Raw genomic sequence first — 18,583 nt, forward strand, 5'->3', positions numbered from 1 at the left:
CTTGCATATTTCTTCAGTTTCAAGAAGATCACTATTAAAATGTAAATGTCCTTAAAGAAAGCAGTAACATATGGGAATTGGTTAAAGCTTGTTGACAGACAAGAACGAGAGAGGTGGCAAGAGTAAATAAGATCTAAGTGAGCACAAGCCTGTAGAAAACAAATCTGTAGGGAAAGAACCAAGAATATTTTCTTTGAGGTTTCCCTAGAGATCCAGGAGATGATCAAGGCTCAAGTTCCACTTATATGAAGATACGACCCAATTTTCCCAGGTGTCTACATCATTAGAGCTTTCAATGAGTACAGTTTCTGAAAGGGTCACTAACGTAAAGCATTCAGTGTTTACTATAGAGAATTTCTGTATAAATTTCAGATTTCTAGAGAATTTCAGATACCGATAAATACCTAGATAAACCACCAAATTTCAGGAAACTCAATTTGTGTCAAGGTTTTTATCAAAACCCAACTAGCCGGGTACCTGGCTGGCTCAACTGTTAGAGCATCTGACTCTTGATAGCAGAATCATGGGTTCAAGCCCTGTGTTTAGTGTAGAGATCACTTTAGGAAAACAAAACAAAACACACAAAATACCAAACTAGACTTCCATGTACAGTGTAATATTATGTCACTAAATAAAATTAACTTTTGGGTAGATTCTACTTCATTAAATATGCTATTATTTATGTTATCACTTAATAATATTTGTTAAAGTTACAGAGATCACATCGTTACACAGGAGATCAATGTAGCTTGAGTCAAGATTTTTATTCTAAACATCACATTTGAAATTCTATGTATTTACATTTATCAAAATCCTAAATAAAACAATATTTTCATGTGTGTGTGTGTGTATGTGTGTGTATATATGTTTATTAATTTATTTTTTTAAAGTAAACTCTACACCCAACATGGGGCTGGAACTCACAACTCTGAGATTAAGAGTCACATGCTCTAAGAAGTGAGCCACCCAGCTGCCCCTAAACTTGTATTTTCTATTTCCCCAACTGGTTACTACTCTACTCCTCCTTGCTTTCTTGGTTTGGTATCCTAAGTAATAACATCACTAACATTCTTCCCCTTGCTCAGAATGAAAACTTATATTTTCTCTTCTCTATCCCAAGTTCAAACAATTGCTGAGTTCTTTCACTCTAAGAAAATGTTCTTTCTAGCCTATTGTCATCCCTTTAGCTCAAGCCCTAATTAGCTTTTACATATACTGTAATTTTTCATAATTAATATCTGTACTTCCAATCTCCTTCTTCAAGAAAGCTCTCCATGGGTCCATGAGAACTCTTCCTAAAGTACACATTCTTATCAGGTAGCTCCTTAACTTAGAAACCTTCAGTGACTCAATATAAGAACTATGGAAAAAAGTCTAAACTAATTAATATAGCACTGAAATCTTCTATTATGTGATCTTGATCTGTCTTTTCAGCTTTATCTCTTATTCCTTTTTAGGGTCATCATTCTCCAATTAATACATTGTGCTATTCATTATGTAAGAATGTTCTATACTCTCCAATAGCTGAGATGGCCTTCCTCAATTTGTCTACTATAATTTTATCCACTTGCCAAGGTCCAGGCTTAGAGTCTTTTCCTTAAGTCAGTCACTCTATCCATCAATTTCTCTTTCTTTATTTCTTGCTTTTACTGATCTCCTTTCTTCCATGGAACATTCCTGTCCCCTTCTCATTTACTGCATTATGACTTGCATCCTAGTTTGGTTTTATATATCTCTTCTCTCCTACCGACTTAGCATCAAGGATAGTGCTTAACAAAGAACTACAGTAGTCCCCAAGTACTAAAAATGTATTTTGGTTTGATTATAAAAAAAGTATATATTGATTGCATGTTGATTACATTTTCAGGTATGTGAGGAGGGAGTCTAAGGGCATTACTTCAGCAGTTTGGAGCTGGGAGGGGTCATGTATGAGTTGCTACACATCTAGCATTTATTTCTATTTCTTTATAAAAATGGTGCGTACATTTGCTTCCCCAAACAGTGCAGCTCTTTGGTGCAGGCAATCCCATCACACTAAAGGAACATTCTTCCTGTCAACAACAGGGGGACACTGGGACCATTAGTCACAGCTGCAGCCATCTCTCCTAAATGCCCCGATGGCATGTGGAACTGTGATCTTCTGGGCAGGAAGAGAGGAGGGAACCATCTCTCACCACACTCACTGGTAGCACAGGGGACTGGTGGGTGCCTCAGGCTACTTCACTGGACAGCACTGGCCCTTTCTTCTTTACTCTTAGAGAGACTGTCCGGGTAACCACTTCCCCAGGAGTCCACCTCCCGAGTCCACTTTCCACTTCCTAGAAACTCCAGGGTAATTCCCTTGATTCAACCAGTCATGGCAATACACTCCTCCTTCCTAGAAATTTCTTTGGGGATGTGTGACTGAATTCTGGTCAACAGAAGATGAAAGAAAATTTGCTAAAGTGACCTCATTCTTAAAAAGAGAAAAAAGGTCTATTTGGCTTTTCTTGTGTTACATTTGGAACCATGGCTGTTGTCTTGTGACTACAGCAGTGCCATCCTTTGGGCGTGGGTGCACCTGGAGGGTTGAAAGCAGAAAGACAGAACGAACCAGGAAACTTGATGATACTATCACGGGTCCTGGGGTCACCCTACCTCAGGACTTTTGATTGTGTGGCAAAATACATCTTCTTTACCATCTGATTGAACTGAACAGGAGGTTTCCTTTACTATAGCTAGAGATACCCTGATGCCTCAGCCTTCCCCTTGGCATCTGGCAATGTTCAGGGTGGCAGATACTGATCACTGTGAGGGCTTCGGGGGAGAAGAACATTATTTCGGTGGTCTGTTTAAAAATTTGTGTTAGGTTGTTGCTAGGTCCTGAATCTGTCATTTTTTTTTTTTCATGGATCTGGTAAGTCATAATCTACCTAAAATACCTTGTACTTTTCCTTTTTCAACAATGATGAAACTTACAATTAGTAATGTTTTTCTTTTTCACTAGTTTAAAAGCTCCATAAAGGCAGTGACTACATCTGCCAGGAGAATTCCTGTATTTACAGCACCAAGCAGAGGGCTGGCACACTGGTGTTCAGTGAGTAGGTGCTCAGCAAATATCTGAGAAACAAATAAATGAATGAGTAAATGAATAAACAGAATATCGAAAACATTCTCCCTATCATTTCTTTTGCTCACACTCCCAAAGTCCTGATTCCTTACCAGTTTAAGCTTTCTGAAGTGAGCTATGTCCTGCATTTGCGGAGGCAGGACAGAGAAAAGGGAAGGAAGCTATCTTTATAGCTATTGTCTGCTTTCTCAGTGGATAAAGGAAAAAGAGACAATTTTTAAAGATAACTTACAAAATATTTCATAAAGAAAAACTATAATCATTTCCTGAATTGCATATTGGATCAAAATATCATGTAAAAATGTTCAGAATTATTTTATAACCAGAACGAGCTGAGGATAACCAAGCAGAGCAAAGATTTGCCAATCACTCTTTCAAGTCCCTCATTTTTCAAAAGAGTAACTGAGAGCTACTGTCACCAAGATCTGCATTAGTCTTTCTTATTCTCTATGATGTAATAAATAATTGAATGCAGACAGATACATTCACCAGCAACAAAAAGGATATTTTCCTGGCAGTGTTGTTCCAACTCGGTAATCAGTGTAGCTCTTGCTTGGATGAAAGTTGAAAATAAAAAGAAGACCTGCTCTCTCAAAAGCAATGATCTTATTGGCTTCATGCTTTTCACTCACATAGGCCTGCAAGAATTAACACATATATTCCATTATTACGTTGTGGGTGCTGATAGAAGCAAATTATTTATTAAAAAGTTGGTTTTGTCTTTATTAATAGACTTCTTAGTCATTAAGCCAACAAACGAAAATGTATTGTATTTTTTGAATGTCTTGCAATTTTGCCACGCATCAAACTCTGCACTAACAAAAGTCACAAAAACTGCTTAAAGAGTATAAAAATCTCAGTAGTTATTGACAACTTCAAATAAAGCACAGAGGATCAGCACTGTGGCTTAGGTTTTAAGTACTTATATCACCTATAAAGTGTGCGTGTGTGTGTGTGTGTGTGTGTGGGCGCATACTGGATATTTACAAGTGAATTTTCTTTAAGACTTTTAGTCCCCAGATTAATGAGGTAAGGTATATAAAATTACATTTTAAAATAAAATGTAACATTGTTATTGTACTGGGATTTCTGAAGTTGTATTTACCTTAAAAACTTTACATTATTGCACACCTTTGTCAGATTCAATGGCAACCTAATGTTCTTTACAATTTATCTTTTTTTCTAATAAAAGAGAAAGTCTAAAAAGAAATTATATTTACCAAGTCTCCCATTTTATACACCATGTTTTATTGTAGGCAGCGAGAAGCCTTCGCTTTTTCAACACCACCCTCTGGCAGCTCCCATTTTGAAAGGACTGATTTCCCTGCGTATCAGCAGCACTACTCTTAGTAACTTAGCCATGTGAACAAGGCTCTAGAGTAAACAGCATGCCTTTTGGTATTCAACATTGTTCCTGCTGAAAAGGAGCATCATTTTGCTCTCTCTTCTGGAAACTGCATTACTAATAAACGTGATTAGGGCATTCATGTCATGTAGCCAATCTTGGTGAATACATAAGTACCTTTGTTCAATCTTTACAAAAAAAAAAAAAAAAGTCATAGACACCAAAGTCAAAAAACATCAACAGTAATTTCAAATAGTACCAGTAAAAAGTAAATGGATTATAAGTAACACATACTATATGCTAATTTTAGCAAGGGGAAAAAGCCTGTATAAAATTTGCACCTGTTAATTACATTTTCTAAAACTTATTGAAAACTGAGACTTTAATTCCAGAGGAGAGTCAGACTCATGAAAAATACAAAACAGCATGCAGGTATAATGGCATCTATTGAGATGACAAGTTAGAGACCAGTAAAGGAAGGGAGAAAAAAAAAGGAATAAAGAGATCTACATGTTGTCAAAATAGTCTCTTTATGACAGCAAAATTATTTATATAAAGAAAACAGTCAAAACAATTAAGATGTTTCCACAGCAATTTCCAAAATGGACTCCATGCGGAGCTTTTGTCATTTATTTTAACCAATTGAAATAAAAATTACTGAATTTAACCAACAACAAACTAAACAGGAAAGTAAGCAGGGCATTGTGTTTAAGATTTTCATTATCTATTGGAGAGACTTCAGTGACATGTTTTGACAACCCGAAGTATGTTCCAGGGCACTACACACTGAATAATAAAGTGGTTTTTAAAAGATCCGCATATGGATTTAAATCGATTGCCATTCCAAGCATGTACAACATTGGAGACTAAAACATAACATTTAGAATAAAGAGCTTACCTGTGGAGCTGAAAGCCAACCACATCTTTCTTCCAATTTATTCATATCCCTGTCAAAGTTATTTAGGAACTTATAGCGAAGGAGGTCATCGTCAGTTAAATGAAACTGCCTTCTGGCATAATGATAACTCTCATTATTTCCTTTCCTTGGGAAGTCCAACCATTCAGGATGCCCAAATTCATTACCTGTTTTTTAAAAAAAACACAAAAAACAAATATAAACCTCACCCAGTAATATCAGCATTTCTTGCTAAGGTGACTCAATAATTATATGTCTTAAAGTCCTTAAAATCAGTTTAGGTTATAATTTACCACAGCTGTGTCCTGTGAACGATTTACAGCCATGGTTCAAAAACGGCACAGTGTAGCACAGAGAGGGCTGACCACATCTGGACTCAGGATTCCAGCCATACAGCCCTTGATATATGCCTCTTTTTCCACAAACTGAGAACACTTACCTCTACCATACTTATGTCATCTCTGAAACAATCTCTAATATCTCTGATTAATTTCCAAAATCTCTCTTTCCATCATTTCTGTAATCTGTACAATGCTTTACAATTACCCAAGGCTTTGAATGTACATTGTGTTTTGATCCTCTGTGGGCCTCTTCATTATATCCATCTTGCAGAGGAGAAATCCAAAGCTGTGGACAGTTTTGCCCAAGCTCACACAGATAATAAGTGCAAAAGTAACCATTAAAATTGAGTTCTTTTGATTAAAATCCAAAGATTTTAATGAGGTTCCTTCTACCTCATCCACACATTAGGCAGGTATGTTTTAAACTTCAGGTGCCATAGAAACCCAAGTCATCACTCTTATTCATATTCCTTATTTCTTTCTCAGATCTTCATGTTTCTATTAGAATCGTCATCTTTAATTTCAAATGTGTCTGCATGCATGTGCACATATATGGGTTCAGCTAGGACATCTGATTTGGAACCATATTGTTTATCATTGTAATGATGAGAACCAGAAACTCCATATACTGGAATATTGTTTATCATTGTACTGATGTTTATCAATTAAATATTGTTTAGCGTTGTAATGATGAGAACCAGAAACTCCATACACTGGAAAAACAAAATAAAATAGTAACACATAAATATTTTTCATTCTCAAAATTAAATTTAGATATTGGTTGTCTACTAGATTGGCTCCTATTGTTTTCCCCAAGGTGGATTTCTACTTTACAGTTTCTTGTTTTCCTCTTAAAAATTAAATACAGCTTTCTAAAATTTACTTTCATTTGCCACTTTGATGTTATAATTTTCTAAGTCATGAACTTCTCCTTTGTGTCAGAAAGTATTATAGCCAAAACAGGAATGTCCTACATTCAAAAAACTAATATATTAATATTTTAATAAATAAAAACTAGTACACTAGCATGTAATTCAAAATGATTTATTGTAGCACTGCTTTAAACAGTAAACTTTGCTAAGAAACATTGGAATTTGCATTTAACTTTTTGGGACCACAGCCATCAAAGTAAAAATAGCATCCAAACAAATACGTCTGCAGCAGCTTCCTAAGAATCAAGCATCTACAAACATTTTGCTAAATTCTGGTATTTGTCAACAGAATATCCCTTACAATTTTACCTGTGATGTGACAGAAGAGGGAACCAGATTTCTGACTCTCTGGGCCTCCAGTTACTTTAGGATGCTTCAAGGGACACTGGCAATTTCCCACTGCCATACTTCGGAGCTCTGCTTAGGTCTGGAGCCTGTCATGGCGTAGCCAAGGCACAGCCCACTCTAACATCCGTTCAACTGGCAAACCCAGGCACCTTTGGAATTGCAGGAGAACAGAGAAAGGGACTGCCTACCTGAGGAAAACCATATGTCTAAGCACCAGTGAAATTTCAACTAGTAGAGAACTTTAGAAAGACTAGAAATGACTTAAGTTGGCTAAAGTATAGTAGCCTACAGCTAAATCCAGGCTTTCTATAAGCATGATACTGTTGTTCTGGGATGGCCATCAACTCTGGATTGACTACGGTATTACCAAGCAACCCCTTCAGCTTTCTGGGGGAGATTGTTCGATCACTGTCATCCTGATTACCATAGCAGAGGCGACAGCATATGCTTCATGTCTGTTTATTACAGGCTGGGCACATGCACTGCACATGAATTAACATCTTCAACAACACTAGAGAAGGCACTATTATTATCCCAAGTTTATAAGAAAGGAAGCTGAGCCACAGACATTTATTAAGTACTGGGATCTTTGAATGCAGAGAGTCTGGTTTTAGTATGCTGATGGTTAGGACTCCATCATATTGTCAGAAATAAATACCATGGAAATACAGTGCCAAGAATGACCAACCTCTCCTATGTGGACAGAGACTCCAAGCTGATGGAATGACATGTACGGATGGATTGGAGTGAGGATGTGAGATGTAGTTAGGACTTTGGTTTAGCCACAAAACAGAGTTAGTGGTGAGGGGAAGAGGAGGGACAGACAAGATGAGGTTAGATTAGGATAGGCCTCATAAAATGAGGAGCGTAATTACATTGCAGGCAGTAGGGAGCTAAAGGTTATTTTCTAAGTAGGGGGATGAGAAGTTCAAATGCATTTATTATTAAACTACCTCTACAGTGTGAAAAAAAGACACAGAGTATTGGGGATAGCTACACAGTAGAACAGCTATCACAGAATCCAAAGTATATAAGGTAAGATGCAGTGAGAATGAGGAAAAGAATGATTCAAATGGCATTTCTTCTATACTGCTGGTGGGAATATAAATTGATACAGCCACTGTGAAGAACACTATGGAGGTTCCTCAAAAAATTAAAAGCAGAATTACTATATAATCCAATAATTCCACTACCGGGTATTTATTCAAAGAAAACAAAAACACTAATTCCAAAAGATATGTGCACCCCAATGTTTACTGCAGCATTATTTGTAATAGCCAAGATAAGGAAGCAACCTAAGTGTCTACTGATGGATGAATAGATAATGAAGATGTGGTGTATGTATGTATGTGTGTACGCGTGTATGTCTGTATATATATATTACACAGCCATTAAAAAGGACGAGGTTGTACCATTTGCAAAAACATGGATGGACCCAAGGGGTATTATGCTAAGTGAAACAGGGCCAAATGAGAAAGACACATACAAGAGGATTTCACTCATATGTGGAATGTAAAAAAAGATAAGCAACAAAAAGCAGAATCAGAAATACAGAGAACAAGCTGATGGTTGCTGTGGCAGGATGAGCAAGATAGGTGAAGGGAATGGGAGATACAGGCTTCCAGTTATAAAACGAATAAATCACAGGAATAAAAGGCACAGCATAAGGAACAAAGTCAATGATACTGTAATAGTGTTGCACAGTACCAGACGGTAGCCAAGCTTGTGGTGAGTGGGGCATAATGTATACGTTTGTCAATCACCATGTTGAACACCTGAAACTACTGTAACACAGCATGTCAACTATACTCAAACAAAATGAAGCAAACAAACAAACAAACAACAAATGACATTTCTGAGGAGGATAATAACGGATAATAACAGAATTTGATGCTGCCTGATGAATGTAGGTTGTAAAAGCGGAAACTCTGAGTGCAGTTTTAAAGTTTCAAGCTCAGGTGACTGAGTAGTGCCACACGAACCACACTAGTGAACAATGGTGACAGAGGAAGTGTGTGGGAGGGAGATAATGAGTTTTCTGGCATACTAAATTTAAGACCTGAAGAATACACAGGCACTCATGGATATATAGTAACACTGATAAACATAAGGGACTGAAATTTAGGAGAGAACTGGGGGTGAGGACCAAGAGTAATTTGTTAAGGCCTCAGTAAGAGACAGTAGTTACATCCACAAAAGGACAAAGGCTTATGGACAGCATCCTGAGGAACTGCAGGCAGAAGATTAATTAGAAAAGACCATGGAACAATGGTTAGCAAAGTAAGAGGGACATCAAGAAAAAATGTATCAAAGACTAAGAAGAGTTTCAAAAAGGATGGTCAGTGACAAATGCTACAAACACACACACACACAAACACACAAACTAAAAACTCAGACCTTGCTACCTTACCACCAATTTGGTATAGGAATGAAATGCTTTAGAGGAGTGCTTTGCAATCTATGGAATGCTCCAGAGAAAACATATAGATTCCAAGGAAGCTTGTTAAAAATGTTCATCACCTTTGGGGGAAGTCCCAGGCACTGATATACATTTTTTTCAACCTCCCTATACTGAATGAAAGCAGGATAACCAAAGGCCACTCTCTGAAGGAGAACAGAGTAGAGATTTGAACGTTCTTTCTATGTCTAATACGTCTAAGGAAAAGACAGTTATGTTACATGATGCCCATGGACACAGTGAGACTCGGGTTTTATCTGAGTGAGCCAGTTATGAGTGAATTTAGGCAATTTAATTTCTCCAGTGCTCAGTTTACTTGTCTGTAAAATAGGATAATATGTTTCATAAAAGTTCTTTTAAGATTCAAACATGCGGGCGCCTGGGTGGCTCAGTGGGTTAGGCCGCTGCCTTCGGCTCAGGTCATGATCTCAGGGTCCTGGGATCGAGTCCCGCATGGGGCTCTCTGCTCAGCGGGGAGCCTGCTTCCTTCTCTCTCTCTCTGCCCGCCTCTCTGCCTACTTGTGATCTCTGTCTGTCAAATAAATAAATAAAATCTTAAAAAAAAAAAAAAAGATTCAAACATGCTGGGCGCCTGAGTGGCTCAGTTGGTTGAGCGACTGCCTTCGGCTCAGGTCATGATCCCGGACTTCCAGGATTGAGTCCCGCATCGGGCTCCCAGCTCCTTAGGAAGTCTGCTTCTCCCTCTGACCTTCTCCTCTCTTATGCTCTCTCTCACTCATTCTCTCTCAAATTAATAAATAAAATCTTAAAAAAAAAATTCAAACATGCTAAGTGAGGCACTGGGCACAGGGTCTGTCAGCTATTGGCTTTCAATGTACAGAAGCTTTTATGTTACACATGTCCACTTATTACAGATGTTGTTCAGGAAAGAATTACATAAAGGGCGACAGATGAGAGCTATAATAAAGCTAAAATCAGAGTGGGGACCTGACCAGCCCTACTCTGTAGTAGGCATACAAGCAAGCAGGACGAATTCAATAGGCAACTAGTCAGTTGGCTCCTTTTGATTCAGTTTTCATGGTCCAACCTTATTCCTTTAAGTATGAAGTTGTAAAAGGATGCATTTATTCATATATTTAATAATACAAACCAATTTCCCTAAGCCCAGTGTGAATGACTTTTGAGTTATCTTCTATTTTAGATTTTTAAAAGGCAGAATTGGATGTGAAAATAATTTTGCCACAAGGATGGGGCAAATCAAATTGCCATGTTAGGAATCCCCTCTCCAGTTTCTTTCTTCCTTATTCCTACATGTTCACCTTGCAAAACCTCTGAACAAGTTCTCATGGGTTATTTATGGTGTATATATATTAATAGTATATATATTTACATATATTATATGTAGCATATATATTTATATGGTATATTTATTATCACATATACTATATATGCTTAGAGTATATATAGTATACAGCTGATTATATTCTACCTAAAACGAACATTTTAGGAACCTTCTAAAATCAGAGTTCTTCTTTGGCTGAAACACTAATGACAGGTGAGGTTCTCCATCTCCTGATTTCTTCTCCCCACCCTTTTTGATAACTATGCATAGTTATATGCTGTTTTGAATTTTAATGTAAGCATTTTCCACATCAATAAGTATATATATCTCTCCATGATGGTACTTCCTTATGTGCATACAACACAATTATATTTAACCATTTTCCTCATGTTAGTCATTTTTGCTTCTTCTATTATTTTAGTGCAATAAAACATGAGCAATCTTACAAATCCACCTCTGGATTTTTTTTTGTTTAATATTTCCCTAAGAAAAGAATATGCAGCTGCTGAGAAGGTAAGGAGATATGATTCTCAGAGAAAGCATTTTCCAAGTTTTGAACATTACTAATCATTTGAAGACATAGGCACAAGTTAACAAATTCTCACTGGAAGTAATGCTCAACACTCACACAAAATTATATTCCTTAATGCATATGTTTAATATGCTACTTTAAGAGCATTTTTCATCATTTAAAGGTTTCATTTTATTGCATTCTAAGACTAGTCCATTTTAAACATTTATCTTTTTGATAGCATATCTAAAAATTAGCAACAATTAATAAAAATAATTATTACATGAGATCAAATTAAATACTTGGAAAAATAAAAGACAAAGATGAAAGCAGGACAAATGTTTGGTGTCATAATACAATTTAGGATTTTTTAATGTATTTTAACTTTCACCTCATTTATCGTTGATAAGTATAAAGTCACTACTTTAAAAAACATTCCAATAAGCACATTTATATATTATGGAATATGCAATTGAATTTCTAAGTTATAAAAAAGAGCTATTTAAAAAAAATTCAAGATATGATGAAGACCCTATTCTATTAGAGAATCATTTATTAATCTCTATTAGAGACTAATTTAGATGTTCTGAAAATCTTTTCCTGGAGAGGCTTTGTTTAAACTGAAAGAAACAGAAGTTGCATACAACAAAGAAATAGATAGAAAAATTACATTAGTGATCGCAGAGAAAACATTGTACAGGGTGGCTTTTGAATGTTATCTCTGTTGTAAATGAGCTGACAAGGGGCAAATTAAGTTTAATGTAGACAAACGCAACATTAAATTTCATATTTGGTTCAAAACTGTAAACACAAGCATAAAATAAATGGAAGCAAATCACAGAAAGACTTTCAAAGTGACCTTGGAATAATAGTGAACCGTTCTCAGACTGAACAGAGAAAACTGGAAAATGCCTGTTAGTATCTTACATCAGCTCACAGCTCACAAACCTAATGAAGAAAAATACTATCATTAAAACAAGTTAAGAATGTTCTTCTCAGCTATGGTCCACAAATTACTTAGGAATGTGGCAGCACTTGAGACAGTACAGTGAAATATGGCCACCCAAATAAGCTTATAACTAAAGGCTGTTCTATAAAGATGGATACGAAATCTAAATTTATTCAGGTGATGGCCAAAAAGGTAATTGATTTGTTTTAGTACAGATAACTTGCCGGAATAAGAAACACATAATACAAATGAGTATTTTAATTTAACAAAATAAATATATGTATATGTATTTCTAAATTATAGGTATATGTGAGTATACATCCATGCATAATATATGTATGTCTTCCTCAAAGAATGCAACAGGCATTTCTAACTTGGAGCTCATGCATTGCTGGTGATTTCCTGATATTTCATGCAAAACATTGTATGCACGTTCACCTGTGTGTTTTTCTGAGGCATGAGAGAGTTTTCCTTCACATTCTCTGGGAGCCTGAGTCTTAAAAAGGGTAAGAATCACTCACTGTATTAGAATGTTGGTAACTAAAGGAATGGGTCACAGGTAAGAGTTTCTAAGCTACATAAAAAAGGGGAAAAAAATGTGAAAACCTAAATGGAGGGAAGCATTTTTCAAACCGTGGGCTAGTTTATTCAACAGATAAGAAGCTTAGAAAAGTCACATTTAAACTAACTCTAGCACAGGGAGGCAAAGACTATGACATCTGGGAACAATATTTCCAAGTTAAAAATATGCATTACAAGTAACCTGGCACTAACCATCAAAGGATGATATTTCTGCTTGTTAAAATATGATTATGATCACTGATGTAATACATAGAATGTTACTTATTTCAAAATGATGGGAAGACAGTAATTTTTTTGAGCTGTCACCTGGGATATTTTGTAAGAAAATTCATAGTTCATGCCATGATTCACTGCATTCACTGTAATAACAGAACTGGGTGCTTCCAGAAATAAGACAGAAAGCTCTGGCTAATAAGTAATTTTTAAAAAATTTTTATAATTTAAAAAAAATTTATAAACATATAATGTATTATTATAATAAGTAACTTTAAAACCCAAACAGGGAAGCAAGTAACTAACATTGCTATAGTTAATTAATGATTCCAGAAAATTCTACCAAGTTCCTTCTCTCCTTTCCATTTCCTCTGTAAACAGCACCATTCATGTCTGGTTAATTGGGTAAAACCTCTCGGCACAAAATTCCTATTGGGATTGCTTTTCCTGTAATTAATTTTTTGCTGTTTGATGTAAAGGTCCAAACTATAAATTGACAAGAAGCCAGCTGGTCCAGTGATGGAATTCGAGACAATACAACTAATGAAAAAAGCCCCAGCTCTATTAGCTGAGCATTCTGATTAGCAGGTTTGTGTGTTTTGTTTCTCTAAACTGTAATGCATACTAATTTTACCTAGGAATTAATTAAAGCCTATCACAACCTCCATGCTGTGAATGTTATGTAACTCTTTGTTGATACTGAGTTTATGCATATATGAGAATAAGGTATAGTCCTCTTAAGAATGTAAAACACTTTAATTCTCCTCTTCAACTGTACTAAAAAGTAACTCTTAAGAGGAAGAATCTATTTTCAGTTTTCTTCTAGCTCTTTAGTGGATATTCAACTCTCCAAAGGGTGGGGCACAACATAAAATATTTTTCCAAATCAGGGACTGTGATATTCCCTTTTAGAAAAATAAACCTGCTATCTCCTGGCCCATTTTTGATAGTGATCAATGTGGTTCTGGGCAGTGATCACACCTAATATTTTTTTTCTTCCATAGTATGCTCCACTGTACTATATCTAGAACAGATATCCCTTAATATTTGTTAAAGTTGTATTATTACAATTATTAAATTGTAATAATTATTAAATTATTAAAGATCTTTTTTTTTTAAGATTTTATTTATTTATTTGACAGAGAGAGATCACAAGCAGGCAGAGAGGCAGGCAGAGAGAGAAGAAGGGAAGCAGGCCCCCTGCTGAGCAGAGAGCCCCATGCGGGACTTGATCCCAGGACCCCGAGATCATGACCTGAGCCGAAGGCAGTGGCTTAACCCACTGAGCCACCCAGGCGCCCCAAATTATTAAAGATCTAATCATCTCTTTCCAGGTACAGAAACAAAATAAAAGAATCAGATCCAGAAGATGACATAAAGGTGGCACACAAACCAACCCTGGGGACTTTTGGCAACTCATTGTTGATATCAAGTTTATCTATATATACACTTGAAATACACACATGTGGTGTATATGGTACAGTCCTAAAGAGAACATTAAAAACAAACAAATGTCAATGCCTGTTCCTCTTAATATCCTCAAGACTTCCGAAATCAAACGGTTTGGTCTGGAGGTCTCTGGGTTTTCCTGTGGAGCCCCTCTTATGAGCATTCTTCCTTTAAAAGGTACAGGTCAGTGATTATATCCTGAGTCCCAGGACTTGCTATATTGGTCATATGCTCAACTATAACACAAGATTATAGTTTCAAAAGTATTAAAGTATATCCTGTGTATCAGATAACATGCTTAATGTAGGTCAGCACGATCCCTGTCCTCATAGATCTCATAATCTAATTAAGAGATTTAGAGGAGACATTAAACAAGTATAAAAATACATATTTTCTTTGGAAAGGGTCTGGATGAGAGGGCTCAAAAAAAGATTCAAAGGATAAGAGTAAAAACAACAAAGGGTAGTAGGAGAGGAAAGGAGAGAATAGTGGCAAATCTCTCCGCATTCCTGCCTTCCTCCCACAAAAGAATACGGGGGGTGCCTGGGTGGCTCAGTCAGTTCAATGTGTGTCTTTGACTCAGGTCATGATCTTAGGGCTCTAGGATCCAGCCCCCTATCAGGCTCTGTGCTCAGTGGGGAGCCTGCTGCTTCCCCTTCCTCTGCTCCTTCTCCCAGCTCATGCTCTCCCCTCAACCCCCCCAGATGAATAAATAAAATCTTAAAAAACAAACAAATAAAGAAGAAGAAGAAAATGTGAAGTGCAGAGATGGTGGCCGAGGTAGAGAGGGCAGGCCTGGAACTCCATCACTGTACAGGGTTGGGGAGAGAGGGTGTTGGTCTTAGAAACTCAATCTTGGAATTCTATAAATTACTGTGCTGTGAAGTGTGTAAACCTGGTGATTCACAGACCTGTACCCCTGGGGATAAAAATATATGTTTATAAAAAATAAAAAATTATTAAAAAAAAAAAAGAAACGAAAAGTAACTTGCATACTAAGCATGTGCGTGGCTTTTAGAAACATCCAGGGTAACTGATGCCAAGGGACTGGATGAAATTGCCTGGGAAGAGCATGCAGAAAAGAGAGTATAATGGGTAAAGCCCGAGGAACACTCACGTGGCGAGGTGGGGCAGAGGAGGCCTGGAAAAAAGCCTGAGGTGGAAGGGTCCGAGAGAGAGATGAGGAAAGCCATGGTGGGCGGGAAACCGAAGACAGACCCCAGGGAAAGACGGGTTCCGAGAAGAAACAATGGTCAACAGTAATAGGAGCTAGTAGTTGAACTTAAACCTGAAGTCCTATAATAACTACACTGAGTAATAAGAACATTCGTGAATGGAAAGGGAGCAACAACAGTCACGTCTGGGGTAAAACCAAAGAACTGAAAACTGTTGTGAGGACGGAGTGCTTTACTTTTTCTCTTTGTTTATTTTAGGATATTCTGACAGGTAGTATTTAACTAAATACCTGGGAGTGAATGGTCTGTCTTAACTATATAAGGCTTTGTATTCATAAATTTTGAACTCTGAGGCGTTTTATGGTATATAATATGTACCGTATCTTAAGACATTAAGGAAAAAAAAAAACTAATATACTATTAGGTTTCCTTAAAATTTTTACAGCAAATCTACAAACTAATATTTTGAATAAAATACATGATAAATTCCAGTCCTTCATCGCCAGATAAAGAGGATGGTGGCTTGAGTCAAATACTGTACACCTGCTCTCCTATCCCACCTGGTATCACCGTCCATGTCCCTGATCCCTGAGAGCTGAAAGGGGCCAGCAACGGCACTGAAGGTTAGAGCCACTGCAGCAAGGCTGGCTGAGCCCCTCCATCTGTTCTGCTCTCCCCAGTCTTCCCCTGGATAAATTATGCATAAAAAGTCTTGAAGCAAAGGCCAAATGAGCTCTGGGCACTTTGGAAAGAAAACATTTCCAACTTGAACGACGCTTGGACCATGGCCAAACCCATCAATCCCTTCACTTATCTACATGATTAGAATTGCTTTAAGTGGTGAGTTCCTGTCATCAAGAACAGGGTAGTAGACGAAGTAAATATGTAGGTCAAGTGTTTTGATAAGAAGTTTGTCAAAATAAAACAACTGTAAAACATTCTTAACCATCAATGTCCATAAGTACAAAGTAAGAATAACTTCATATTGCATATGTGTGGTAGAATAAATGAGAACACACTTATAAACCAGTCTTACTTGAAATGCTAAAGAATTAGCATTATTATATTGAAGGGTAATGATATATAATGATCTTCTCATAATGTTTTATTTAAATCAAGACTATGGGAGAACATTTTAAATAAATGAGATCATAAAACTATATTAAAATAATAGAAGCAACAGTAATTTCTTTTTTTTTTTTTTTGAAGAGTTTATTTATTTGTCAGAGAGAGAGCACAAGCAGGCAGAGGCAGAGAGAGAAGCAGGCTCCCTGCTGAGCAAGGAGCCCAATTCAGGACTCGATCCCAGGACTCCAGGGTCATGACCTGAGCGGAAGGCAGCGGCTTAACTGACTAAGCCACCCAGGCGTCCCAAGCAACAGTAATTTCTTGAGAGCCCTCTATGTACATGGACTCAGAGCTAGAATTTTATAAGTTATTTCAAATGATAATCACAATAACCTTTCAATTTGGGAGGGGACATTATTCCTGTTTTCAGACAACAGATCGGGAAGCTAATGTGACTTTCCAAGGTGATGCAGGTGTAAGACATCAAAGTCAGTATTCAAACTTAAGGTTTGTCTGTATTCTTTCTACGGTATCCAGAACTCAGCATTTGATTTGAGCAACATTAGCTGGAAACCTGTTACGAATGTACCGACATTAGGGAAGATAATAAAAAAGCTATAAAAAGGTGTGTAAAGATATATTTCCAATTTCACTACCGAGTATACAAATAAAGTATATTTATCACGGGCCTGTGCTCCCTTTGTGCCTTGCATGTTCTGCTATTTTGATGTTATTATCCCATGTTACAGCTGTTTGGTCTCCATGAGGCCTTTTTAAAATCCTACTGGAAAGCTTTGGTGCTTGTGTTTCCACTTATATTCAGGTGTAATCCCCCCCCCCCTTATTAAAGTAATCCTTACATAGTGTGATTTTTGTGTTTGCTGTTTTTGCATCTTTATTAGATTAAGGATAGACACACTATGTTTTTATCTCCTATCCTTATTACCTAATTTATGCGCAGGCATAGAGCACACATTTGAGGACCAATGAAACATGTGTTGAAAGAAGAAAATGAAGGAAATCATGTCTCCTTCCTATAGGAGGCCATATACTACTTAGGGAAAGTTCTAGCTTACTTTCCCCAGTTCAAAGGGGGAGGACTCAAAGAAAGTGTTTAACAAATGCTTCCTTACTAACCGCAAAATGAGGGCCATAAAAAACACAGAGGAGGGGCGCCAGGGTGGCTCAGTCAATTAAGCGTCTGCCTTTGGCTCAGGTCATGATCGCAGGGTCCAGAGATTGAGCCCAGTGTCAGTCTCCCTCTCGCTCTCTCTCTCTCTCCCCTCTCAAATAAATAAACACAAATTTAAAAAACAAAACACTACAGACAGAAGTGCTAAGGGGTGGAAAGGGGTACATACAGAGAAGCCCATCCCTCGTGGGGGGAAGGAGGGGTGTAAATCAGAAGAGAGAAGACACATCACTTAGGTTCTCTCTCCCTGAGGCTCCCTACAGTGTTTTCCTACTCTGAAAGCCACAGCAATGAGGCTGAATTTCAAATGGCTCATGTTGCTAATTATACTTTGACCTACATGGGATTTTTGTGGCACTGTTCTGGTTTAAAACAAATAATAAAGTATAATCAAACCAAGTAAAAATGAACAAAACACACAGAACTAAATGAAGAAAACCTGACATTTTGGGACAAAAATAATTTCTTATAAACAATATATTATTTCCTTAAGAAAATTCACAGCAACCGTCGTGGACTCTGCCATTTGGTCTGAAACCATCTTGATACTGCATGAAGCAGAAGATGTTCCCGACATTAGGGAAGATAATAAAAAAGCTATAAAAAGGTGTGTGAAGATGTATTTCCAATTTCAAAATGTTCTTTAAGGGGGAGAAGAAGGGGAGAAGAAGAAGGAAGAGATGGTGAAGGTA

At 37.1% G+C, this 18,583-nt stretch overlaps 1 protein-coding gene across 1 annotated transcript in view; it reads right to left on the reverse strand.

The window, feature by feature from the left end:
* GBE1 (1,4-alpha-glucan branching enzyme 1) overlaps nt 1-18,583 on the reverse strand; it is a 270,697-nt gene that overhangs the window by 27,035 nt on the left and 225,079 nt on the right. The window contains exons 13-14 of the mRNA XM_004770826.3: nt 5,353-5,537; nt 3,617-3,747 (exon numbers count right to left, since the gene is read on the reverse strand). Of these exons, the coding sequence (XP_004770883.1) occupies nt 3,617-3,747; nt 5,353-5,537 (316 nt within the window). The remainder of the gene's footprint in view (nt 1-3,616; nt 3,748-5,352; nt 5,538-18,583) is intronic.

Source organism: Mustela putorius, unplaced genomic scaffold (assembly GCF_011764305.1).
Source record: "Mustela putorius furo isolate JIRA1106 unplaced genomic scaffold, ASM1176430v1.1 tig00003834_pilon_pilon_pilon, whole genome shotgun sequence".
Classification (NCBI taxonomy): Eukaryota; Metazoa; Chordata; class Mammalia; order Carnivora; family Mustelidae; genus Mustela; species Mustela putorius.